The sequence below is a fragment of the Scophthalmus maximus genome, chromosome 11 (genome assembly GCF_022379125.1).
Source record: "Scophthalmus maximus strain ysfricsl-2021 chromosome 11, ASM2237912v1, whole genome shotgun sequence".
NCBI lineage: Eukaryota > Metazoa > Chordata > Actinopteri > Pleuronectiformes > Scophthalmidae > Scophthalmus > Scophthalmus maximus.
In genome coordinates, this window is record NC_061525.1 from 15,982,165 (window position 1) to 16,009,891 (window position 27,727).

General features: G+C 41.3%; 1 protein-coding gene across 7 annotated transcripts in view; it reads right to left on the reverse strand.

Moving 5' to 3' along the window:
* The window catches only part of LOC118298964 (F-BAR and double SH3 domains protein 2-like), a 51,613-nt gene that overhangs the window by 5,445 nt on the left and 18,441 nt on the right, over positions 1 to 27,727 (reverse strand). For 4 of the 7 annotated variants that reach the window (XM_035622220.2, XM_035622221.2, XM_035622222.2 and 1 more), the window contains exons 4-20: positions 23,914 to 23,993; positions 23,520 to 23,664; positions 23,240 to 23,373; positions 21,660 to 21,714; positions 21,428 to 21,556; positions 16,985 to 17,107; positions 16,277 to 16,372; positions 15,313 to 15,387; positions 14,025 to 14,090; positions 10,163 to 10,279; positions 9,935 to 10,039; positions 5,395 to 5,484; positions 5,180 to 5,242; positions 1,934 to 2,068; positions 1,429 to 1,512; positions 1,075 to 1,252; positions 193 to 413 (exon numbers count right to left, since the gene is read on the reverse strand). In XM_035622220.2, the coding sequence (XP_035478113.1) occupies positions 193 to 413; positions 1,075 to 1,252; positions 1,429 to 1,512; positions 1,934 to 2,068; positions 5,180 to 5,242; positions 5,395 to 5,484; positions 9,935 to 10,039; positions 10,163 to 10,279; positions 14,025 to 14,090; positions 15,313 to 15,387; positions 16,277 to 16,372; positions 16,985 to 17,107; positions 21,428 to 21,556; positions 21,660 to 21,714; positions 23,240 to 23,373; positions 23,520 to 23,664; positions 23,914 to 23,993 (1,896 nt within the window). The remainder of the gene's footprint in view (positions 1 to 192; positions 414 to 1,074; positions 1,253 to 1,428; positions 1,513 to 1,933; positions 2,069 to 5,179; positions 5,243 to 5,394; positions 5,485 to 9,934; positions 10,040 to 10,162; positions 10,280 to 14,024; positions 14,091 to 15,312; positions 15,388 to 16,276; positions 16,373 to 16,984; positions 17,108 to 21,427; positions 21,557 to 21,659; positions 21,715 to 23,239; positions 23,374 to 23,519; positions 23,665 to 23,913; positions 23,994 to 27,727) is intronic. The other 3 variants (XM_035622224.2, XM_035622225.2, XM_035622226.2) reach the window with 2 other exon arrangements.

The window sequence follows — 27,727 nt, forward strand, 5'->3', positions numbered from 1 at the left end:
CCTTGGTATTTCTACCCTGAGGAAAGACTGAGAAGACCAGACTTCCAGCTCAGCTCAGAAATGAGGTGCCAAATGTCCGTGTGCTACTTAAGTGGAAGTAGGTCTATATTTTAAATCTGCTTTACTGAGTTTTCCCACTGAGTTACATGTTATATGCTGTGTGTTATCTGCTGTGTGCCCGTGCTACTGTACCTGTATGTCACCCACCCCTCCTCCACTGGTTTCCCCATTTTCAGTGAAATCTTCTACCAGCACAGAAGGGAAGACGCCAACCCGTCCGTTGAGCTCCCCCTCCCAGAAGCCGTCATCTGTCTGAGTGTCACGGCTCAACAGGCGGATCACAGCTCCCTCGGAGAAGGAGAGCTCCTCGTCCGCCTGGCCCTCGTAATCATAAAGTGCCCGGACAAACACCGCTGCAGACAAAGAGAGAGAGAGTGTAACAAGAGGTACACATAAAAAGGGTAATTATTCTTGGGAAAATGCAGTTTTTTGTCTGCCTGGCCCTCATGGTCATAAAGACAATGGTAGACACTGCTGGTGAGAGGGTGATACAGATAAGACAGAAAAACGTTCTTTCTATACCAGCTGCTTGTCGACCTTCAACAAAAAGTATGTGTTTGGATGCAACAAAAACTAAGAGAGAGGCCAAAAAAAGAGAGTGAATGTTTGTGATAAAGGTCCGCACCTGCCCATTATGAATTAAATTGGCTTTCCCTTTTGTTTTGTTCTCTTTGCTAATTGCTAAACATAATGGAGGGGGGATGGACAAAACATATTGATAATTTTCTTCTTTTCTTGCTTTCACGCTATGATTTTACCTTAATTCATCCTGCAAGGTTCAGTAGATGACCCCTACACTTGCACTTTCAACAACACCCTGCTTAGCAAAATCTGTGTTTTTTTTATAGTTGGCATTTAATGGAGCAATGAAGAGAAAAATTCCTCATGCAGTGGCATATAATAACTTAATTATAAACTAATTTAAATCAGCCGGCTAGTTTGACCAAAACTCCTGGTATGTAGTTTAATTATTACAAAGAATAAATTGTCTTCACCAAGTTTTAGCCTACTCACTGTTTGCGTCTCCATTGATGCAGCCCAAGTGCAGCTCTGGCTCGGTCGAATTGGACGAGGTGTGCGATCGAGCGTCGAGTGTGGCCAGCGACTGGAGCATGCTCAGCAGACTGTTGGAGGTGGGAAACTGCAGGTATTTCTCTGGGACGTAGCCGACATGACCTATCTTATTGCGAGCCTGGAAAACATATACACACAATGAAGTGCATTCACAAATGGAAACATGCACATGTTGATAATTACACACGACGGGCAAACATGATGGTCAATCATGTGAATCCAAAAGTAGACATATATACGGTAGTATACAACACAAAGAGTCGACAAGATAATGGTTTCTATGTGTTTGTTCACCTTGACCCAGTCCTCCATGTCTCCATCCTCAATGACCTCCAACATCTCCTGTTCATCAATAGTTAACTCGTCTGGCTGAGAGGCCTGCAAGCCAACAGTGTTAAAGAAACAGAGGTAGTGGGAGAGAGAAAGGAAAAAGAAAATGCGGTTAACAAGTGTGGAGAGAATTCCTAAGAGGTGGGAGGGAGAAAGCTGTAAGTAATGGACAATATATGTAGCTGTAACATTCAGGATAACTAATGTATCTTTGTATTTGTTTGCAAAACATTAAGTAAACATAATCCATGACCAAAGACTGACTTCCTCATTAATAATTCATTTCAAAATGCTGAAAATATCATGGCTTATTTCCCAGTTCATATGAAAACAACACCGATGTTCAATGTCTAATTGTGTACATGAATGTGTATGACACTGAGTTTTGTGGGTGTTCCTCTGTAGGTGTGACCATGTACCTGCAGAGGGTAACTCCACATGTACAGTATGTTTGTGTGTTCTTTCCTACCTTGTATGAGTACAGGACTTTGCAGGTGAGCGGGTAGTTTCGAAGCGTTCCCGAAGGACTGGAGCTGCTGTCGTCAAAAACCTCCATGTTCTCTTCACACTCCTCGCCCTCCTCGCGCTCCAAGTCCACTGTGCCCTTTAACACATGAACATAAACACAGCTAGATAAAGACAAAACGTCTGATAACCACAAGGGCAAAGAGGGAAAGCTCCATTCACCAAGGGTTCTCTTGATCAAATAATCAAAAAGCTGTCCAAATCCCCCAAGAAATGTTGTTTCCATATGAAGTCAATAAGATACTGAATTAATAATGCAAGATAACAAAACACTAAATTCAAATTTAAATGGAATAAACTCAAATTTCTTTTTCCGATTTTTTTATCTTGCAAGGCCTGTCTTCTGCATTTAGTCCTCTGCGCGGTGTTTCACAAACCAATCTAGACCGTGCTGCTTCCTCACCGTTTCTTCCGTTTCTCTTTCCTGCCCAGTGTGGGTTTACTATCGCTTTGAGGAACAGGTGTGGAGGGACCGACACTTCATATGATCCCACCCCTCCCTCTTTTGTTCCACCAGAATTTCACTGGCTTATATGAAGGCCATGTGATCTATCTGGTAGAAAGATCCATCACACACAGCAAGCTGCCCTGACCATAACAAAAGAGTGTGTGTGTGTGTGTGTGTGTGTGTGTTTATCCATTCCTAGGTCATTGTGTTGAGTCATCAGATTTCTGTTGACACAGTAAACTGACAGTGTGGCCTGGAACAGATGTGTGTGTTTTGTATATGAGTTCATCTGTTGTGAAGATTATCTTTTCCAGGGAAATAAAATCCTTAAAGTGTTATCATGGGCGTCCCTAAATAAAAATGAACACACTCTTGCTAAGACTTAACAGATATAATGTTAACCATCCTTTACATTAGCTAATCTGCTAATTAGCACTAAACATAACATACAGCCAAAGCTGACGGTATTGTCATTAGTTTTGCAGGTATTTTGTCACATTTGGTCATATTTACACATAGAATGTATTAAAATATTGGGAAAATGGAGTTTGCCTTTCAGTTTTTTTGCTGGCTGCATGTTTATTTTGTTACATCACTCTTTTCTACTTTAGTACACTGATTTAAAAGCACATTGCACAGCCTGAGGGAAAAATCCCATTCCTTCCCCAGAGTCAAATGACCAGCATGTATTTTGGTAATAACCCGATAAAATCTTGCCAAAAAATACATCTCTCAGTGTGTGTTTGTTTGTGTGTGTGTACCAAAATGGATGCAGACCAATCGCAGATTTTATTGGTCCTGGAGGTAATAACTGTGAAAGTGATATTGTAATGAAGCAAGTGGCCGCCTGAGGGACTTCAGGGTTCATGGCTTACAGTATTTCATGGTCGTATTAATAAAGCTGAGTGGAATGAAGTGAGGGCCGAGGGAAGTGCCTGCTCCCCGCTCTCGTTGTTTTTCCTGTGGCCTCCTCCACAGATTATTATTAATAATCCATCCATTCCTTTTTTTTCGCTCTCTCGTTGTTGGTCACTTCTTGACCTCTCTCTAATCAGCGTACTACAAACTCTTTTCCTCCCCATCTCCATTTCCCTGTCTCTTCATTTCCTTTGTGGCAGCTCGTTATTGTAGTGCCTCTTTCCTTGCCACCGTCAGCCTCTTAAGGCTCAAGTGCACTCCAAATAAAATCAAAGGCTGCGGAACTGCTGTCGAATGCCTGCATGCGCCCTCTGGTCTGTTCTTTTAATGACAGCCACAGCAGATGGAGGAGTTCTCAGCCTCCAACTGATTCATCTTATTAAGAGGAGACAGGAACAGTTACAAGAAAACGTTTAAAAATGAAGCTCAAAGGGCATAAACAAAACCCCATGATGACATTGCTGACTACCTGCAGGTAATAAGGTTTTTGAAAACGTGTTCAAATCTTAAGGGACAATATTTGTTTGCAGCTCACTGTGGTTTTACAGTCTGTTCTTCTTCTATATTCACTGCAGTTTTTCACAATCCCACCCATCTCTCTCACCTCTGTATCCAAATATTACTTGAGAATCATCACTCTCCGCATCACACCGCCTCTTCTTTTTTCTCAGCTAACACTCCCTTCTTCGCTCCCTCTCTCTCATTCTTCAGCAGTTGTCTCTCTACCACTCCCTCTCTCAGTGCACAACTCCTTCTGTCTCTCTCTCTCTCGCCCTTCATCTCTCCATAGATTGCTCTCTCCCTCACTCTCTCCAGCCTTTCTCTCTCCTTCTCTCTGGGTCCAGCTGCGAGCTGCAATATCATGTGAGCAGAATGTCAAGTGCTTCCAATGGAGCAGACTATGTTTAGTGCTGTTGACAGACAGACAGACAGACAGACAGACACACACACACACACACACACACACACACACACACACACACACACAAACACCTACACACACGTGTCGGATGTCACTCCTACTGATGGACATACAAGGAGAGACATGTACAAACAGAAACAGAAACCTAGAACATTTTCCAGAGTTCATGTCTGAAAACAGCTCAGGATTCATGGTCCACCAGTGATAAACTGAACTAAAACACACACACACACACACACACACACACACACACACACACTCCAGGTTCCTCCTGGCTTCAGATCTGCACTCAGTCTATCTTGTCAATAAAACCAAGGTTCATGAACTAAAAAAACATGTGCAAGCTCCACATCAGTATTCCACTGAGGCAGTGGGGCGTTTTTAAGAGGCTGTAACTCGCGTGACAGATGAATAGGCAACAGGGCTGAGGTCAACCATCTTGCAATTTATATCATTCAGGAAGTTATTTGTCTGGAGAACTATTCTAGCTGGGTGGTTTTCACTTATAATGAAATCATAAATAATAAAAAAAAGTCATTGCCTTAGGGTTTTGAATTTAATTTTTTCGTAAAGTAACTTTTGGGAAGACAGATGAGCCTAATAACTATGAGACTGACACACAGTGACACAGTTCCGTGGTCTGATGGTTTGAAGAGGGTTTTTCGAGGCGACCATGCAAGTATCACAAACAGCTTCCATTTATGTTGTGTGGGGAAACGGTACTTTCCAGCCAAGTCAAACGCTTCAAAAATCTTGTTTTGTTGTGACATTGAGGTTAAAGCTACGTCAAGATTTTGGTTGTTCATGTAACAAATTTCATGACGTTTTTATGAAAATGTGAAAACAGGACAAGTTTTGCTGGCTTGGCAAGGAAGCAGCGACGTAGAGGGGATGTGTCTCACCGACAGTGAGGGATCATGGGAAGTGTAGCTGGCCCAACGTTCATTCTCCAGTTCCTCCATCACCTACAGCATGCAAAGAGAGAGTGGGGTGGGGGGGTTTATACCCATACAGCAAACAGACACACACTCTCTCACACACACACACACACACACACACACACACACACACACACACAAAGAGTATATGTACATATTTTTCACAACACAAAACACACCTGGTTCATGGCGCTCTTCAGCCAGGTATCCACAGCAACTCCCACTTGCCGTAGAAGGTCCAGCCGAGCATCGGCTTTCAACTTTATAGTCTTTGGAGAGAGGAGGGATTACAAATGTTAAAATGTAAACATCAAACATCTCTTGTATCAGTCTAAAGAAAAAACAACTTGGGTCCCATTTTATTTAAAATAGGGAGAAATTAGTCCCAAGGGATGGAAAACTATCCACTTCTATCCACACTACCAAAGGGCAAAAGACAAGATATATTTACAGCCATAGTGCTGAAACAAAACAAACACAAGGAAATAACAATAAAATTCACTGTTAGCAAGCATCTGTATATACGTCCAGCACCCAGACGGGAGCAGATTCCCACATACCACGGGTTTTTTTGAGCAGATACAGGGAGAAGGACCTCAAGTGAACCTGTACACCACAGCACAAATTACAATGCGCAACTCTCTGTAGCCATGACAAGTCTCTCTCAATGTGAATAGTATTTTCAGAACAGTGAATCTGTAAACAAAATTTTCACTGGAAAAACTATTGTTGCATTTCTGAGGTGTATTTGATCACATGCAGCACAGTTGAGTGACAGAACCCCAAAATGTTTGTATCTGTGTCGTTTTTTGGAAATGAGCTGTGAAGACAGGACGTGCGCTGTGGGGATTTTTTCTTTCTTTCTAATGAGAGCACATGATGAGGCTTTAACCAGGGAGGGAGAAGCTCCTGAGATTTACAGTCAGCCTGTCTCACCTCCTCAACTGTCTTTTTATCTCTGATCTCTTCTCTTTTTGTCTTGCTGTCTCTCAATGTTTTGATCAATTTGCTCCTTCATTACCCACTTCTCTCCTTCCTCACTGTTGCTGACAGGGCAGATTGATTGCTTATGCCCCCCTCCCACAGAGACAGACTGGCCTGGCACACTCTCAAGATAGACCCACTGGCTTTGATCAATAAAGTACATGATCCCCTTTAATGCCTCAGTTTTTCTTTTCCATCAGCAGCACCCAACGAATGCTTGCAAGTCAACACACCAGATTAAAGAAGAGAAAAAGTTGAAATACTGGCCAGTCGGGCATTACTGATTAAAATAATGTGCAACAGCGCATTCATTAGTTAAAGTCTACGAAATAAGCTGCCTGTGGTGTGAGCACAGATCAGTGGTGGAGAAACTGCACTGCCTCAGACAGAGACAACACTGACAGAAAGGCAGACAGAAAGATACTGTAGATGGAGAGAATGACAGGCAGAGAAACTGCGTGAAGAAAACGTAGCTGTCTGGCTGTAAATAAAGATTGAATTATTGTAAATGATGGCCTACTTAAAATGTTAAGAACTCTTTAAAAAGAGCTGAAACTAGGAGATTTAGGAGAAGCCATGACATGCATGTGAGATCAATTTGAAACAACATACAAAGAATATAAGAAGCTCAGATACAAACTGTAGGCAAGGTATATCAAACATTAAGAGGCACAGTTGAATCAAATTGGGCCATTATTAGCAAAATGTGTAGTTGTTTGTTTCACAGTAAAGCAACAGCAGCTCAGGGAACTGAGAGGTACTTGTGCACTGGGTTTTAATAACCAAAAAAAGGTCAATGTGTACACTATCTTTGTGACTGTGTCCGTGTTCTATTTGCCAAAGGTGTTACAGTAATATGTCAATGGAGATCGCATGAGGGGATATTTCAAATCAATTTTTCACTCCTTATTAATTTGGTTTGCTCGAGCTGCAGCATGTCTGGTAGCGCAGCCGCTTCCGTATCTGACAGATGTTGATAAGGCCAGATCGTCTCGTGGAGCCAGTTTGAGAGCGGCTGTCAACAGCTTGTTGGTATGACGACAGCCTCTTGCCTCTCTCCTCCTTTGAGAAGCAGGAGATGATTACATAATTTCAATATAGACCTTTTTCAACCATATTTCTGCTTTACCTGAAAGCGTGATTACAAGAAAAGACACTACAGTATAAATGAAACGTACTTACAAGCTAATGTGTCAGGTAATTATCTACATCTTTCTGAGCTAGACAGAGAGCTTTAATGAAGTGAAATTACATTTGTTTCCTGCCATTATATTATTAATCTCCCTGAGCCTTGTTAGTGCTTGTTACATCTTGCAATGATTTCAGACAGTGAGAATAAAAGTTTTGTTTTGTTTTTGCAGATTTTCTCAAGAAGATGAGGAATGTGTTGCAGATTCATCTTAATGTCTCATTTTCACTTGAATCTCCTTTTATCTCTGATATACTTTGTGTTATTTATAACAAACGCTCCGGTAAGGTAGCAGGACAAGCCTGGGGCACACTGTCAATGCATTTAATATAAATAAGAATATATATGTATAATGCATTGCAGTTATCGTGGCTAGCTTGTATCATTTAATCATGCTGAGACTGTTTATTTTTTTTACGGTAATATCTATTCTGGAAACTTTGCAGAAAGACATGTCTCCAGAGTCTCTAGTTTCTGTATCCAGAGAAATACATATAAAGTCAAACCAGCATCTGTAGAGCAGAAAATACATAATTGTCTGTTCCTGTCAGTGTTTATTGATTCCATATAAACTGAGATGAGAAAACGAGGAAGATGCTTCTGTCGATGGAAGTGTGTCCAGTTAAACACTGCAGAGAAGGTTGCAAAATGTAAACAAATGTACAAGGAGAGACATTTGAACTTCAAAGGTTTGTGCTGCTTATTTTGATAAAAATCTTTTGTGACCATATTAATAGAAATTAAATTACATAATTCCCCATAAGAATATGAATACTTCTAAGTTCAACCTACGATAGTGTCTAGTTATGTTAATAGAGGCAACAGCCTAACTGGGCTCAATACAAAGTACTAAATCATTTATGCTTCCTGCATCGTGTTTTCCATGAAATATCCAAATGGAAAACTGAAACTCAAATCTTTCTCACAGATAAATGAAATACCAATGAGGTTATAGCTGCTGATGATAACTAAGTAAAACCTGTATTATTACCCGGCGATTATCAAGCATTTATCCACTTGACTAAAGGTGCCTCAAAAATATATTTTAATCCACAAATTGACATTAATTGGATGTAGGATGTCTCTTAACTATTAACTCTCCATCCTAAACTTAGGCCTGGCTTTATTCCCTTGCTAACAAGGTGTTGAAATGGCTTGGGCACACTGCTTGCTAAGATGAGGATGGGACTTAATGTAACATTATAACTATCCAGATAACATTGTAATCAAACCTGGATAACGTCTTTTTGCTGCTTTCACTCCCTTTATAATCCTGCGATAAGAACTCTGTGAAGAAGCCATGTGTGCCGAACGGGCTCATACAATATTCATCATCTTACTCAAGGTAATGCTGCAGAGAAGAATAGTCGACAGACAGTGTGAGCGAGAGAGACTGAGGCGGGGAGGAAGAGAGAGGGGGAGGAAAAAGGTAGCGTGGTCACATGTCTGCACTTTGCAACGAATAGACTCGCTAATTATTCGGTGTCGAGTGAGATCACAAGCTACTGAGTGTTGCGGAAATAATCTTGCAGTGTAAGGTAAACCGAAAAGACGAGCAAAAGCTATTTTGTCTATCACTTAAAAGGAGTAAAATTACATGACATGCTCAACCAATAATCTGTAAAAAAAAATATATATATATATATATATATATATATCATAGAGGATACAAAAGAAAGTAACATTAGGAATTGAATATTATACCTGACAGCAGAGGGTGCCAGATACGTACAATACGTGAAAAGCCCTGATACGAAAGATGATGTACTGTAGAGGCAAAGAGAATTCACGGCATGACACGATGCGTCTGTAAGAATAAATACATAAATGATAGAATTCTCTGAGGGGTGTCCAAGGAAAAGAGAGGGGGGCGAGGATGCAAAGTGAGGAGACAGATGCTGAGAAGGAGGGAAAGACAGAGGGGTGGAAAGACAAAAGAGAAAGAAAGAAAGAAAGAAGGCACTTGTGGGATTAAGACTTGATAGTGTAAATATAAGAGATTTTTTTATGGCTTTATCGTGAGCTACTGAGGCAGACAAAAGTCTCCAAAGGAAACAAAACAGAATACTGCAAAACCACAAACAGCAGGGGATAAGACTGTGGATGAGACTGTGGATCAGAATGGTCGAATAACCTGAACGGTTTCATATCGCCTACTGTGTGAAGAGGTGGATTGATCAATCCTGGGCCCTGTTTGCTATTTGCACCCTGCTACGTGAGCCGTGCCGATGAGCACACTGAAAGCCGACAGCTACTGATTGCATTCAAAATATGCCTCCCAGCCCGAACACAGGGTAGAGGGGATATGAATTAATGTGATGTGAATTTTACGTCATCACTGTGAGAGTATGTGAGGGTTTTGGGTCAGGTAGCCAGTCTATCACAGAGCTGGCTGGGAGATATACATATTTAGAAGTCCCAACTCACCTGTCTTTGCGTGTGTTTGGGCAAAACAAAATCCATACTTGACACAGAAAGGTTCGAGTTTAAACACTGACAGGGTAACAGAGCTCAGGGAAAACATCCTACGATTCATTTTCACAGACCTCAGCTTTGCGTATGTTTTCTTTGGTGTCCTCTATCCTCAGCTCCAGATCGAGTCTGCCTTGCTCTGTGGCGGGCAAGCCAAGGCTCTCGCACTCCTCCAGAGACTGAAAGCAACACACACACGCAAACACAGCACTGGATTAGATCAGTGTGTGTAATGTGTTTCAGTTACTGAAACCAAATGGGCATATGTGACAAACGTGAGCACTTGTGTGTGTCCGTCTTACTCTCTTGTAATGAATGATGTTCTTGTGTTCCCGGGCCACTCTCATGGCCCATTTCCTGGCCTCCTTGTTCAGACTGTGCTCCTCAGTAGTCCCCGTCTCCGACTCCAGCTGACGACTCTAAGGGGACGAACACGCATGTACACACATACCAGATAGGCGTGGGTAAACACACATACAAGTACCCAGCCCCATACACACACACACACACACACACACACACACACACACACACACAGACATGCCACCAAGGTAGGCAAACACACACATATACAGAAAAGCATCAGCGATAACAGCGCAAGGTGTTCGATTTGAAGCTGTTAATTGAGCTCAAGACAGTGTGAGAGAAAGATCGTTTCCCCCCTCACATGATTAAAATAATGTGTGCTCTATTGTTATGCACTTGGAACAAAATACTTATTGTTATTAAAATCAGAGACTGTCTGTGCGAGTGTGTGACAACCGAAGGTTTGGTTCAACGAATAAGACCTGGTTTTGTTTTTAAATACCAAATCAAATATGTGGGTGTGTTAAAGAATGTGCCATAAAACATTCAATTTCATTAATCAAAATGTGTCTTTTCTTCTTCAGGGACTAATGCATTAAATGTGTTTCTAAGTTTACACACATAATCACTAATCCATCACTTCCAAATAATTTCTATATAATTATTTATAACTTTTTTGACTGTGGATGGCCTTTTTGGGTGATGGTCAACACCACATACATGCAAATACATACATACATACACACACACACACACACACACACACACACACACCAGCACATGCGAACGCACACAATGAATAATAACTAAATATCCTTTTAAGGACAAGAATGTGTGCTATCGTAGAGGTTCTATCTGCAGAAATTGTACTGTTTGCTGTCTTACATGTTCTGGAAAAAACCTTTCTAAAAATATGGATCATACAGGGTAAGGGAAGAGAAAAAATATATTTTTTAGAAGTGAAATCGTTTAACCTGTGTCCCTTCTTCGTGTGCTCGTTGATTTATCAGACTGACATCAAGACAAACGCTAAAATTCCATCTCAAATGATAAATAGGACTTATACAGTGTTGGCTCCGCAGCATATATCAGTAGCCTTTAACGTTTGAAATATTAGGGGGAAAAAATCTATGTGAATGTTTGATGTCTATTCTGACTGTAGGCAGAAAAACATTCCTCTTCCAACGAAAACAAACATGTGCATGAGCATGTGAACGACACACATTCGGTGTCACTGATGTGTGTTGTTCACAGACCCGAGGTTCCCATAATCTGTTAATAAAAGAGTATTAGCCAGACTCAACTACACAATATTTTAATTGCACGTTTCCATGCACATCATATCTATTAATTATGTGCTGTTTCGGTAACAAGAGGGCATAAATCTAGCTAAGTATAGGTGTGAAAGAAGAGCTTCAAGCTGGAGATTTACGGCTTAATTACTTTAAGGCGAGGGAGCATGTCGGGGAAAACTAGACTCAAACAGTGGCTCTAAACTGACGTGGCGAAAGCTCAGCAAATTTTTCTCTTGATTGCTGGTCAAAATTATTGGTATAAAATGAATGGAGTTTAGAGACTAAATTGGAGTTTCTTTCAAATGTCCCACTTGTATTCATAAACTATTTAAAAATGTACTTTGAATCTTCTCCTTGAAGTGCCTTTCTGAGTTATGCTGTTAGTTTAGGTTTCAGCCCTATGGGTACTCTCATGATCATGACACTGAAGTGTATTGTTACTTCATATTAATTTGGAGAACCATATAAAAATGTGAAATGGCTTCAAAACAAATGTGAGTGGGGCGGTCATATCGGACACAGAAAATTACCACAAAATCATCACAACACAAAAAAGAAACACAAAGTTAATATACTTAGAACGAACACAAGAGAACGGTTACAGCATGCTGGTAAGCCTGTGGAAAGCCATTGTTGTCAATGTGAAACAGCTGATGGACTAGGTCAAGGAAAGTGAGTGACACAGTTCAGTACAAAATAATAACTTGAAATTATATAATCTGTTTATAATCTAAATGTTTTAATGTACAGCAGAAGTCCACCTGCCAGCTAAAGGTGATGTGAGGTACAGTACAGTGAATTCAGAATGATGCGATCATGCTGTTCTTCGATAACAATCTTCACCGTCATAACAGTAATTTGGAATAGTAAAACTGTGTTATTTTGAAACCACATGGGTGAAGCTGTATGGACAAACTGTCTCTATGTGTATTTGCCTGTATGAATGTGAGGCACGGTGTACAGTGTTTCATAGTCTAAAACCTGGGGCCTTGTGTCCCAGACGAAGCACTTGTTGTACAGTAGGTTATCACTGTCATGTCATGTAAGTAAAAAAAAGAGGAAAAATCTCTGAACCCAGTGATTTGCTTGCTAAAGTGAGAAGCTATGGCTGCACTGTTCTGAGGCAGCTGAGCATCATTTCACACAGGCGCTAAAAAAAGATCCCTCTCTCCGCAGCTCAGAGAGACAAACCACCGTCTTGACTAATGTAATACATCACATTGCACTGCACCTCTGGCAGTATTTCTGTGTAAGCTGGTCTAATGGATTTTTAAAAGCAGTGGGAGCCTGAGACTCCAGGGTGTCTGCACAACCTGCAGTAGAGCAAAAAGTACAGAACCCTCTCACTGTGGAATATATATTACGTTATTATAAATTATTCGAGAAAATCACTGTATATGTACCTTGTAAAGAGCTGCTTATGAACCAGAACAGAATGCCTACACCTGAAATCCAATCAGTGTTATTTGACATGAACCACCTGTGCAGCTAACACTTTTGGTTCCATAGTGTGCTGCTTGCAGAAGCAGACACTTAATATAAAAATAACTCTGACTTATTATTTGGACTGTCACATACTCACATACAGCATGTGGTGTTATGTTGGTGTAGCGGCTGGAATCAAATACAGAACCTACCGGCGAAAATGTGCACAGAGCAAAACAAAAACAAGTACCACAACCGTATCTTGAACTCACAACACACTGCATGGTGCAAAAGTAAAAAAGCAAACACACCAAACGTTTGACTCATCTGTCTGCAGAAGGTCAATGATCCCTTTGTGACATTTCAACAGATGATGCAACAAAGTTACGGCATCTGGTGAATCATGGCGTGGGGACTGCGCTGCTCGCCAACACATGACAGTGTGATGGCATTACCGCACTATGATCCCAGTGACACAGCGGTATTCAGTAATCCAGCAGAAGCAGCTGTCTTGTTTCATTATTTTAAAGCGACAAGAAAATGAAGGGTATAACACAACCTATAGTAATAATACTGCAACCAAGAGAATTTGTTTTACTCCATTTCGATGGCTGATGAATGACAATGGCTTATTAGTCATACAATAAGTTAGGGTAGGTAGGAACAGCTGAGTTATTATTATCACTGCTTAAGGTATTTAATAAGAAACAGAAACTGCTGTTATGTTACGAAAGACACCCTAAAAGTTCCAAGTTGTTCAGAGCCAAACACATATTTTTCATGTTAATTAGATTTTTTTTTTACACCAGCAGCGGTCATGATGTCGTAAGTGCAATTGCAGCCACACCTGGGTGGTTACGCTGCAGCACGTGACAGTCATTGGTATGTCATTGTGTATTAAAGAACATGAGGACTATAATAATTAACATTCCTTGCAATGACTTTAATACTGATCATAAAAAGGGGGAACTCTGGCCTGAGGAAAAACATTTAAGTCTCCGGTTATGGACTAAACTGACGCCCTGGAGCCAAAAATGGGAGCACCACGGTAAAAACGAATAGTTTGTTAAAATAATCTTGCTTCATATACATGTATCTATGAGTGCAAAGTCTGTGAACCTCTTTTCTGTGCACTAACATTTGGTGTGTATATGGCCCTTTGTGTTGAAACTGACTTGATGGGCTGCAACGTCTGCTCCACAGTCTGTTTTGGAACAGAGAAGAAAGCAGGCATGTGAAGGTTATTCAGGATGACTCACTGTCTGTCTGCAGTTCAATTTATTTATTTATGAACCACCTATGTGCCTGGCAGTGCTCTTAGACCTGTGAATGGGGCTCTGCTGGTTATTCCCAGATCACAGCTTGTGACTAAGGCCAGAGATACACTTGCTGTTCAACCCACGCATTCACGCGGACAACCAGATGCGGCGTGTGCGAAATCGTTCACAAAGTTGCCGTGTACAATGCGTATACTACACGTGTTACTGGAGTTTTCCACTAGAGTGCAACACAGACACTATGGAACTACCAGATTTGCATTCCGTAAATCTCTTCTGAGAGCAGAAGAAGCGATCGCGGTGCCATCGTAGCTGTTATGTGAGGCCCTAAAATCAACAATGTTGTGACAATGGCGATTATGTTCCCCTACTGTTTGTGTGCGATTGCATCTTGCGGATGAATTGCTTAATTCCAGAGGACGTGCAGAGCTGACACGCCGGACGGATAGAGGATAAGCGAGGTAGCCATGATGTGTACACATTAGTTAAAAGCAAGTATCTCCGGCCTCAGGGTGATCCGGCCTTTAATGTTCCAGCCCCTAAACTGTGGAACAGTTTAACAATTAAAATCATACAGGCAGCATCCTTAATGTCTTCTAAAGCTCTTCCTTAAAATATTTATTCAATTGCAAAGCTTTTATGAATGTATGGCATATATTGTGTTTTATTTTTGTGTGTAACTTCATTTTATTCCCCTCTCTTTTTATTTTGAATTGCTGTTCTTTCAATTTCAAATGTTTTTTGTTCTTTGTAACTTTATTTTGAAAAGTGGTATATAAATGAAGTGTATTATAATCATTATTATATAACCAATCAAGGTTAAGTCAGGGGAGAAGGCACAGCCCACTTTAGCACTTCATACTCAAGCAGTCTGTGCAAATACACGATAACACTACACATGTAGACATAGTTGTTCATATATAACCAGCGTTATGCAACAACATTGATCACAGCCTCATTCTTAGGGTTGAAAGGCATTACTTAGATATCTAACACAACTTGATTGGTAAGACATGAACAACTTATCTTATGTTTCGGTTCAATATCACTAAATAGATACAGATTAATATATCAGAACGTGAATGGACTGGATGAATCATGGTTTGTGTCAGGAATGAAGATGGGAGTGCTAACAACAATTAAGACTACCTGTGCCAGGGTCATTCTCATGGCACTGACGGGCGACGGCTCAATGTCCACCAACTGCTGCACGGAGCTCAGAGTCTGGCACACACACACACACGCAAACAAGCGCCCATGCACACACACACACACACACACACACACACACACACACACACACACGAGAGGAGCAGCGCAAGCACACAGAGACATAGATACAAGGAGGGGTTAATAGAAGAAGAATAAAGTTCAGGAAAAAAAAGTGTTAGCAAAGGTTGAACAGGATTAGGAAGGCACACGGAAGGAATAGCACATTGTTAAAAAGATCAGAGGGAAATTGGCACAGTGAAAAAGAGAAAGATTGAAAGAAGCTGAGAAACAAGAGAAGCACAAAATGGAGGGAGCCACTGTGCAGAGGAACTAGGACCAGTGTCCACTGGGAGACGTCGCTCCCCGGCTCCTTTCACGATCACAGACACTCGACGACGACATAAAACATTTTTAACATTCAGCAACCACTTGATTTGAAAGGATTTTTAAATTAGCGTGTGTAAATGATCAAATACAATCTAGGACTAGAAAGAGAAATTCCCAGTGGACACACAACATTTATTATTTCAGTGATTAAAATTTAAAGTAGATTTGTGCTTCTATCATGCTGTCACCAGACACTGGTTGACTGGACAATTCCCTCCTGAATTGTTAACATGAAGAAATCTCCAAAGTCTCAAGACAAAAAAAATAAATCATTATGGGGAATAAAAATGATCAGAGCTTTGCCTCTTTTGTTTCAAGCCTCTCAGCCCCAGATGCATTAATGGCATTTTGTGAAAAAAAACATGATAATCAAGGTTCACGAATTCTGTTTCAGTGATTCTGCAAATTGGTTAAGGAGGTTAGAGTTAAGTCTCCACATCCTGCTGTATGAACAGGTTCATATACAAACAATGCAAACTATACCAACACAGTTGACGTGCATACAGCGTCTCACCATGTCACATTCGCTCGGCTGGAACTGGAAGTCGTGTGCTTTGTGAAACACTGGATTCTCCTGCATGAACAACTGCTGGTTAAATTCTTGTATGATCTGCGAGAGAGACAGGAAAAGACAGACATTGATTTTTTTTTTCATGATAGTTTTCTGCAGTGAAAAACTTAGTCAGCATTGGAAAAGATTGCAACCTCCGGGAATCCTGCTCTGCTCCCCAACGAAGATGTCTACAGTGGGTGAGTTTTCCATGTGGTGATGAAAATCCATCAGTGAGTCGTTTTAGTTCGCAAATATTTGTGTTTCAATTTCCTATTGAGTACATTGCAAGCTTAGGGAAGACGCACATCAAATGTAAACAAAGAGAAGCTACAATACAATGTAAAACTAAATAACAATTTCTTTCTTACTGTCCTTGAAGTGTGTCACATAGTTTCTGCAAGATTCATTATGGTTTGCTTGAAAAAAGTCTTGTTGGCTTTAAAAAAATATATGCTTCCAAAGGCCCTTTTCTCTACGAAGTTACCACACATGAACTCAAAATGTCAAGGTGTCCCATTCATTTCACTGAAGAAACACACATTGCACATGAAGTATTTTGATCATGTTATTATTTCAAGAAGATTGATGGATATTTCCCACAGTTTCTGTTTTGAGAGCAAACAAAAAATTTGCACAGAGGGCCTGTGTCTCTCCCCACAACTAACTCACCCTCGTGGATTTGTCCAACAGGAACTGGAAGGTGTTGTGTGTTGCTTGAGAGGCCTCTAATTCAGTATGACACAGAGCCACCAGGTAGTCTTTTACATGCTCATAGATCCTGCCATCCAAGGCCTGGAAGGATAGAAAAGAAAGAAGGAGCAGGGGTTAATACAGCGAAGAAAGGATCCATTCAACGTAATCCTTCATAATAAATTGAGAGCGCACAAGGGCATCAGGAGGAGACACCAAGAAAAAGACAAAGAGAAGACAGGAGAACAAAGCCAGTTACTATTTACACTTTCGAACTTCATTCATTTTTATTCTACTTTCACTCAGGTGTGACGGGTATTGCTTTAAGGCTAACCACTCAGCTTATACAAATCATTTAATCTAAAAATTATGTAGCTGAGAGGCGGAGCACATCAAAACCTGTGTCCTTGATGTCCCCATTGTTTTTTGAGCCTGGAGGAAACACTTCACCTTCAGGGTGTTGGAGGTTATAAAGGTGTTATAAAGGTATGAACATTAGAGTAGTAGTCATTTCAGTAGTGTTTTCCGAAAGGCATGGGACGAGTGAACCAATATTTAAATCCACACACACAGTCTTCCCACCCAGATGTTATGATTAGAATGTGTTAGTGTGAACTGACGTGTCTTTTCCGCTCCTATAATTCCTGCTGCTCCTGTAGGGGAGGGACAACTTATCCTGTTATTGTTCTTATTGGTCAATAGAGTTTAGTGGCATCAGGTTTAGTCAAGGAAATGTCTAGCTTTTACCTGACAAGAGTAACTGAAATTGAAAATACTCTTTTATTAACACAGATTCTACTCAATGAAAGGGGCAACAAGAGATTCTAAAGCAAAACACGTTTTGTAGAGCAATATTTTTCAGCAAATATTTCCTCACCGTCTGTTAGCTGTTGCTTTTGTGTGTGCACGCCGGAAAAAAAAAAAAAGCGGACCACACCACACAACAGTGCGAGTGCAGTTCGTAAACATCACTTGTCGACACGTTAAGAGACGGTGTAGTGGTAAGCGCGTCAGACTCCCATACCGGACGTGGCGCACAGATCAGTACAATCACAACAACAACAAAGAGAGAGACTGTAGCTTCCTCCAAAATCCCTTACTGCCCTTTAAAAACGAAATCGAGAGAGAAAGAAAAAGAAAAAGAAGTAGAGGAAGGAAGGAGTGGGACAGATAATGAGGGGCAAGGACGAAGGTGGCAGAAAGTCAAAGGAAGGACAGTAACGGAGCAGATGTGTTCATTTGACAGTTCTTAGCATTGGAGGTTCCCGGTGAACCAATATACACATTTTAATGAAGTATCCAGTCCAAATGAACAGTGTTTCTACGGGGAGCGGTGGTTGTGCTGCCAAAGCTGTGGGTAACGCCGCCAAACAGACAGATCAGACAGAGAGAGAGAGAGAGAGAGGAAGAGGGAGGGGCTAATGGAGAGGAGGAGACGGAGAAGAGCGAGCATTTGAAAAAGTAGAAAAGATTTTATTTACAGGGTACAGGGGACACACCTGTGTGTGTGTGTGTGTGTGTGTGTGTGTGTGTGCGTGTGCGTGGGACAAGTGTTCTTTGGATGACGTTCTCACAGCTGCAGGGGGAGGTGAAGGGGTTCAGGTTCCAGTCCAACAAAACACAGAGACTGCAGATGCGCGCACACGCACACGCACACACACACACACACACACACACACACACACACACACACACACACACAAAATCTAAAATTCTCAGACAACCACACACTCCTCTGGCCAACGCTCACACTCTCAGAAACCTGCGTGCAGGAAATGTTTTAGGCCAAGACTACAACCTTTCATGTGCACCCACGAATGGCCCTTTTCACTCACACACACACACACACACACACACACACACATGCACTTATTAAACAATGGCATAGTGACAAGAAAGTTATGTCAGTAAGGGTGGGTTTTTTTGGCTGACTTCTCCCAAAATGTTCCCCCCAACATTTTGCTCATTTCCTCCCTCCCTCCCCTCCTCTTTTCATCCATTTACGGTAGTGTTCTAAAGAAGTGAGTCAGCTTCCAGAAAAAGCCCCATCCCCGTATCATGGTCATTGTGTGTGTGTGTGTTTGTGGTTGAATGACTGAAACAGCCTGGTCAATAAGTACACCATCGAGAACCAGACAGGGCAGCATCTGTGGAAGTGTACAGTCTGTGCGCGTTTGTTTCTGCGTGTGTGTTTGTGTGTCTGCACGCGTGTGTGTGTGTAACACGGAACTATAAAGGAGGACAGTAATCACAGCATCGACTGTGAACAGCAGAGGGAGATGTCGAGCAGCATGTTCATCCTCTGCCCTTTCCCTACAACTGTCGCATTGACAAGGACAGCAGTGCTCAGTATGAGGTGTATGTTACTGCTGCATCCTGGTACAGTACTGAGTATAGTCATTATTTACACATTGTACTTCTAAACTTCTGAAGAAAGCTATCAATTTTAAGGCTCCTCATCAATTCTATTCTTCAATAAAATGTCTTCAACATTAGAGACAGAAAAAGGCTCAATCTTGCTAAAGAGAGATGAGGATGTCTGGTGAAAATGGAGACAACATACTGTAGTTACTATAATGTTGTCTGAGTTGTGTAGTTGTTTGCTGTTGTGATTCAGCATATGTTGTTTGGCTGTAAGTGTGATCAATGTCTGCCATTGATGCTGCCGGGCTTCCCGTGAGTCATCTCACACTTGTGGACAAGAACACAGAGTTTCTCATTATGCAGTTTTGGATATAATGAGAAAGTCTCTGTTGGAGGTGCTGTAACATTGATTTTTTTCAGATGAAGACCTGTAAACACCACAAATTTCACAAACTGCAGAGGGAGGGAGAGAGGGGACGAGCAGATTGCTTCCCCCGAGCAATGTCCCCTCATTGTGTTTGTGTTTTTGCGTGCATATATTCGTGCGTGCGCATGTTTCCCTGCAGTCCCCTCCTTCTGTTGCAAGCAGCCGAGGATCTATTATTCAGAATGGAACTCATAGTATGGATGCTCGAACACGCCCAAGGCAAAGTATTTGAGCTTAGGGGGAGTAGGAGAGATCGAAGGGAGAGACAGAGAAGGGGGCATCCGAAGATAGAGAGGGAGAGAGAGGGAAAGACAACTCAGGAAGGACAAAAAGAGAGAGGAAGATAGAAACAATGACTTTTACTTTACATTTTCTAATGAATAAACACAACTAACGTCACAGTTTGGAACCAATGTGTGCCTGCGAGTGTGTGTTTCTCAGACTACAGTATTTAAGAGGATAACACCATCCTTATTTAGCAGCTTGAGTTATTCCCCACACAGTAGCTAAAGTGTATCTGTCTCTGTACAGAGCAGACTGACATTTTGTACAGTATGTGTCTGCCTGCATGTTCGCGTGCAAGCAAATAATTAGGATTATTACCAGATCAAGGCATGAACCCATGTATCATTGTTACAGTGTTTGTGTTTGTGTTAGTGTTAGCGCAACTGATTAACAGACCCAGATTTCTTTAGATGTTTTACTTTAGTTCTTCCAATGTTTCGATTACTGTTTTTGTGCTCAAAAGGTCGCGTAGCACCGGAGGGAACGTGGCTGTTTGTACACACAAACAGCAGCTGGGCTAACAAAGACGGGAGAGGAATATGAGGGATGACAGTCAATTGGCTTCTGTGTCCCAACTGAACGCGTTGGGCACACTAATAAATCAGGGAACCTACATCTCACAGCCACATCAACGCAAAACAAAAAGCATTCAAATTGACTGCAATGAGACAGATGCATGTAATGATCCGATTATGATTTGCATTTATCCTTTTGAGGAGCGTTTTAAATTTTGTCAGCAAAACAATGTTTAAAATGACTACCTCAACGTTTTTTCTGATAATCCCTCTGGCCGCTTCATTGAACATTTTGAAAATTATAATTTCATGCCTACTAATCATTTGGTGTGGGCAGACATCAAGAGGGCTCATATTGCAGGATTTTTTTTCTTCTTCACATGAGCCCCTTTCAAATCATAAATCCAGGGATCTTTCTTTGAAGACTCAAAACTGTGAAATCCTCATTTTTTCATGAATGAATTCCCCCTTCCAAATAGTACAGGAAAACTGAAAGCGAGTCTAACTTTGTGAACTGATAAAAGAACAACGTTTTATACTAAATTGAGCTTTGATTCAAAGCGGCTCCCCACTTTGAATTTTGGAACCACAAAATGCGTCCCCGGTCCTGGAGAATCCCTCTGGGTATTATCAGTGAGTAAGATTCTTAATTCGAAGACTTGCAGTAAAGGAAAATGCGGTTACATCATTACAAACTATAGAGTCTCCTGCCGACGGGATTCTGTTTAAGATAGTGGTACAGTTAAACTAAAACATCCAGATTTGTGTAAAGAGCTTGTGAATTCTTTGGCACACAACTCACAGCTTTGGAATCTTTCTCTCAATGAATACCTGTATGCAGTGCAGGAGATCTGTATGATAGTAGCGGTCGTGGTGAGCATTCGCAGCAGCTAGCGTGAGCAAGTAGTCATTCCTGGCCTGGGTCGCCTTGGAGTTACAGTCACTTCTCTTTGCTTTTAGCTGGAAGAGAGAGACAGACAACACTGTAATACTGCACAACAGAAACTAACATTTTTGTCAGCGATGGTGTAGTGTCTGTGTCTCTCTGAGCGAGCCCTCTTACCTTCACACTTGCTTTCTGTAAACTAATTCTCGACTGAAACAGACCCAGTTTAGATCTGGGAGGGAAAAAAAGAAAGAGCAGAGAATCATTATATAATGCATCATTATCTAATTTCATTTTGAACAAATTCATATGACGTTATCTATGCTTGTGCTTGTAAAAATGCAAAAAATATATATATTATTTTTCATACCCCCGTTGACTTAGGATTTATTCACATTGAAGGATTTAATTCAACATGAGGTAGAGAGGAGAAAAAAGCTCCAGGCATTTCAACAGCAGCATAACTCTGTTGTCTAACCTTTGATTTAGACAAGTCATCATAAATTGACCCTGAACAGGCACCAATCTAAACCTGATCCAGCCATCGTGTTATATATATCATGGTGAAGAAGCCTGTGTGTTTGCATCGAGCGTGCGCGTGTGCACGCATTTGGTCTGCTTCTTTGTTCTACTGTGTTTACATGTATGAAACATATCGTTTATATTCCATTACATTTCACAATAGATGGAAAATGCATTAGGCGTGTGTGAGGATGTCTTTCGCTTGCTTACACTGTGTGTGTGTGAGATGTGTTTTTATGTTCCCCTGCTTTATGGGACAATATAGTGTTGAATGTGTGAAGATTGTGCATCATTATAATCTTCCTGTGTACTCCTTCTGCCTGACAAAGACTAATGACTCGCTATTTTCCTCTAATAAAACACACACATCCACTCATGTACTGGCAGAGAGGCAGTGCAGCCATTTTCTGTGGCTGTGATTTTCTACTGAGTTGATAGAGAACAGAGTTCATTGGCCAGTCGATGTGGACGCTAACCAGAGTCTGGAATTCAGTGAGGTGAAAATGTCTCCATAGCAGGAGCCACCTTTGTGATAAAACAACACTCATCACAGGATCAGTCCAAGTTTGGTCCAACTGTGAGTGCAAAGCTCCAAAATGTTGAAATATGGCAGAATCTCTCCAACTTATTTGGCTGTTTATTGAGAGAGCATCTTAAGCTAACGATAGTCTAAAAAGCAAAACAGACACCAGGATCACCAGGAAGACACTGGGGGGAAAAAATGCATAATTATTTCAATCTACATCAGAAGCAACAGAGAAAACATTTTAAATCTGGTAGAGCTGCAGAAAAAAGTGCAGAATCCACACGATTCACACACAACTAAACTTGCTGCCATTGAACTACAGAGGGAAATTAAAATTTCATGAAACCTAAAATTTTAAAAGGCACAAGTTCACTACCTGATTAACATAATTTTTGAAATTTAACAACAACAAAAGAGAATTCCAAATGGTTGATGAGTTCTGCTGGAGGGATACAAAGTGAAGGGGTATAAATAAAATCTGAATGTCTCCCAAAAATGTTAAGTATTTACATATATGAGAGTGACAGTATACAATATGTATGTAAAAGGAGAATGGATGTATGTGACAGTCAAATTGTTTGTACGTACTGTATGTATCAGATAGAGGCCCAGAAAACATTAAGTCATTGAGTACTGTATGGCTGCTCTTAGTCATAACCTTTTAATTTTGTAGTACAACCATATCAACACACATGCACAGAGAACCTACTTAGCCTCTATGTCGGCCTTCTCCCGTACAGCGTGGGCAACCTGCTCACAGTCGTAGTACTTTTTCTTGGCTTTGGCCAACTCCTTCACCGACTCCTGCAGCTCTGCCTGGATGCCGCTCAACTGATCTATGGTCTGCGAAAAGGGAAACAGGAACACGGGCGAGTTTTTAAAGGAAGAGCCGACCAACATAAGTCAGTGCAGAATATATGCTGTAGAGAGAAAAATAAATCGCTTCAGGAAACTATGAGTAACTCCCGACGATCTGCACATCAACTCACCTTTTTGAGTTGCTGCTCCTTGTAGAGTCTAACTGTCTTGGCGAGATCCGATACTTGAATCTTGTAGTTGTCACACACGTTGAGCCTGGACTGGCTAACCTGCACTGTACCTTCTAAATAGGACCTCCACACTGCGTACACATTCCTGGTCGGAGAGAAAACGCACAACAACACTCAGCGGCTGTTCTAGTAACTCATAGTCCCAAGAGCAATTGGTAAACAAAATGGTTTTTCTGCGTGGCATTTGTTTTAAAATTTAAGTAGAAGTTGGATCCAGCTCGAGGTTTTAACATTACAATGAAATTATTCCTGTTAATAATGACTCTGTAGACCAAAACCGAGAACATGGAAGTAGCAAACAGAAGTAGATTGTAGCTCCTGTACACACACATACCTGTAGTCTGTTCTCTGGTCATCGGGAGTGATCCCAGGCCAGTCTCTCTTCAGGTACTGACTTGCTAACTTCTGCAGAGCCTGAAAGCACAAGAGTAGAAATGAATCAGTGAGAATATCTGATTAGTGAGTTTGTAACAAATCCCTTCAGAAAATGCTTTTTGATGGTATATGACAAAACATAAATCATCCTGTAAGGAAACCTGAAAACATGAAAGGCAGAATTTTGCACAACTGATTCTGATCCGACTTGTTTGTACAATGTCCAACCTAAAGTGATTGAGATGAGAGAAAATGAGGTCTACTGCGCACACTTCACGGTGTATACAACACATGTAAATATTTCAATGACTGGAATACGTTTACAATGACTGATGATAAGGTGTGGACATCTCCTACTGTGGCTGATTGGACTTTGGGATTTTCTTTGTTTGTTTTGAATGGAAATATTATATTTCTATTTCAAGCACGCAGCCAAAATCTTGACTTTTGCTCTCAGTAGATAACGCCAGTACAAAATGGATCAGCTGTGTCAGCAACCGTGAATCCTCCAAACAGCTCCTGTGTGTAAGAGCAGAGACCCAGAGGCTGCTCAAAAGGATAACATACATCTTCTGGACTGGGTCACTGTGTCAAAGCTTCTACAGGCAGACACTGAGTCCGTGTGGGCCTTTGTAATTAATGGATCACTGTGTTTCTGTGTGTGTGTGTGTGTGTGTGTGTGTGTGAATCCTCATTTATAAAACAGTTGCTAACAAACCACAACAACAGCCACAACCCAATCAGCAACATTCGGAGCTCGGGGACACACTGATATCCATCACATAAATCAGCACGTGAATATAATCCCAATTCTGTTCACAAATCTCCCTCCTCTATCTCCCGATCCATTTTTCACTTTCCGTTTCGAACATTGTCATTCCCACGGGTCTGTTTTCCAAATTTTACTCTATCAATCCGCTCATCCCCACAACCCAAACACAAACTTCCACAAATCTTCATCCTCTTTCCACTCTCTCTCTCTCATAACAAACTGTTGGGTTGTCTCGGTTTTCATATGGCCTCTCCTCTGTCTTTCTTATTCATTGAATCACATCTCTCTCTCTCTCTCATTCTCTCACTCTCATCTTGGCCTTTTTACCTCTCGCAGATGATGAATGACGCCATAAAAAAAAAAAATCTACTAGTTTTCCTCATGTTCCATGGAACATGACACTCCGTTCCCTCCAGCTGACACACAAGATCGTGTCCACCAGTTAAGTCCTGCAGAAGAAAAGAGCCTTTTTCTATATCAATGGAAAAACTTAACCCCATTGCCTCTGCAGTGCTTCTGCTTTGGGTGAGCCGGCAGCAAACAGAACGCATATTTTTGTAGTGGATTAAATTAAGTGCGGAGGGCAGTGTCACTTTGAGTCATACTGTGTCAGAGCTTCCGTTAAGTGAATAAAGTAGCAAAGCAGTCCAGGTTCATTTTGGTTCATTTTTGCTCATTTTTATTATGCATTTTTTCAAGAATTTTCTCTCTTTTTTTCTTTTTCCCTCTATATTGTTTTATTCAAAACAGAGATAGTGTACAAAAAATAAACTGCACCAGATATAGCACAGTGCTACTTAAAAAAAAAAAAAAAGAGGGTAATTTTGCTCTTTCACTCTTGTGGTAAACACGTACAAACGCACAAAAACTGCACTGTCCAGTAAATGAGGAAACATGTTTGCTTCAAGTACGTCAACATCTCTGTTCCTTCACTCTCTGGGGAAGGGTGGGGTGGGTGTGAAAATGGTTTGATGAGAGACTGTGAGAATGCGAGAAAGTGTGTTTGGTGGGAAAAAAAAGAAGAGACATTCAACATTAACATTGCAACAGTAGTACCAGGGATGTAATTCCCCTTCCTGCTGATTAAACATGGATTATAATTTTCTCTGTGTGTGTGTGTGTGTGTGTGTGTGTGTGTGTGTGTGTGTGTGTGTGTGTGTGTGTGTGTGTGTGTGTGTGTGTGAGAGAGAGTTTTATGAGTAAAATACCATATCCTTTGTGTGGATTTGTGGGTTGAGGGACGACAGTGACTGACAGCTAAAAAAGACACTGACTGTGAGCTGCCAGGCTTGAAGGAGGACTCTTTTTGACAGCTCGACTTTCACACCACAATGCTCCCGACTGAGTTAACTCTCTCATAATGGTTCACATAATTAGACTACTTCAACATTAATCATGTTTTCGTTTCAGAAACAGCGTTTCAGAATCCTCGCAAAAATACTCTCCCGTTGCATTTTGGATGTCAGTGACTGACGGGAGAATGACAACGCTAATTGGCTTTCGCGGCACCGTGTCACGCGAATCTTAAGTGAATTATGCAAATGTCACGTCATTCATGTCAGGTTGACATCTTTGCATTGACTTTGAATGTAATCACAGCATAAGAAAGCTAGATAAAACTTAAGGACGGACATTTCTTTTTGTTTGATTACATGTGGCTTTCTGTAGGTGACCTAGGGGTCATGACAGATGTGGAGCAATACCCCAAGTTGTTCCATGATTGTGATGAATTCTGCTGAGGCAAAGCCCCCACATCATCCATTATATTCAGGGATCGTACTGTAGAATAAGCAATCAGTGAGCTTTCCAGTTTCACTGTGGGTAAATATAGTCAGAGGGCAGGCAAATGACATAAGTGTATCAATTAATGCTTAATGCCTTCTTCCTAAATGCTCTTTATGGTGTCAACTCGTCTGATTCCTGCGTACAGCACCCCCAGTAACTTCCACTGCTGCTTGACCCTCTTACATCTTTTACATTAGAATAACCTTAGTAGGGGGATCACTTTAACACATGGACAGCAAGAACATTTAAGGCAACCGATAGAGTGAGGTTGTCAGTCAAGACACTGACCACCTCCTTTTCCTGCCTTCAAACCTTTTCATAAATGCCATCAAACAACCTAAAGCCTGAGTCTGTGGTGACAGGTCCACTATCTGAGCAAGAGCAATGGCTGCTATACTTGGCACTGACTGAATGGTGAGGAGCACACTGAGTGACTGATCGTGACAGCTCCACTGACGTGCTGTTGGCCGACATGGGGAGGATTCCCGATGCTTTTTCACTCTCTCTTTTTTTCTCTCACTGCTTCTTCTGCTCCTTACTCCCAATTTCACCTCCTCAGCTTCTATCCTCTGCCCGCTAGCTCCCATCTTTTAATTTTCCACGGGACATCTCAAGCCTCCACCCCCTTCCTCTGCTGTCATCACCTGACAGCCACCTGAACAGTGTGTTGCTATGACAACCCCTGTGCCCTTCCAATGTGGTCTGGGTAAGGTGGAACTGCTCCTTGTGACAAACATAAAGCGAAACAGATTCAATCACACACACAACTCCTGTTTTTGTAATTAAAAAAAAAGAAATCACTTCTTCTTTGCCTATCTATGAACAGTAGTTGCCAGTTAGGGTAAATGTGAGCGATTTGCCAATATGTAACACTAGAAAGTGCAGTTTAACTGATTTAAAGACTAGTATCGAATCGGTATATACATTCGCGTGCTCGCCGATGCCCGGAGGTATGTATCGGAGGCATTTCCGTTACCTCCATACTTCAGCCGTCTGTTTACTCTCGGCTCTTTCACTCACTCATGCGATCCCGTCTCTGCCTCTGCCACTTTCGCTGCTCTCTCTCTCTCTCTCTCTCTCTCTCTCTCTCTCTCTCTTTCTCTCTCTTCCTGCCTTTGTCTGTCTGCCTTTTCAACCCCCTTACTTTTTCAACCTCCTCCTAAATCAATATATTTGATTTTCTCTCCCTTCTCTTCCTGTCTGCACCCTCACTTCC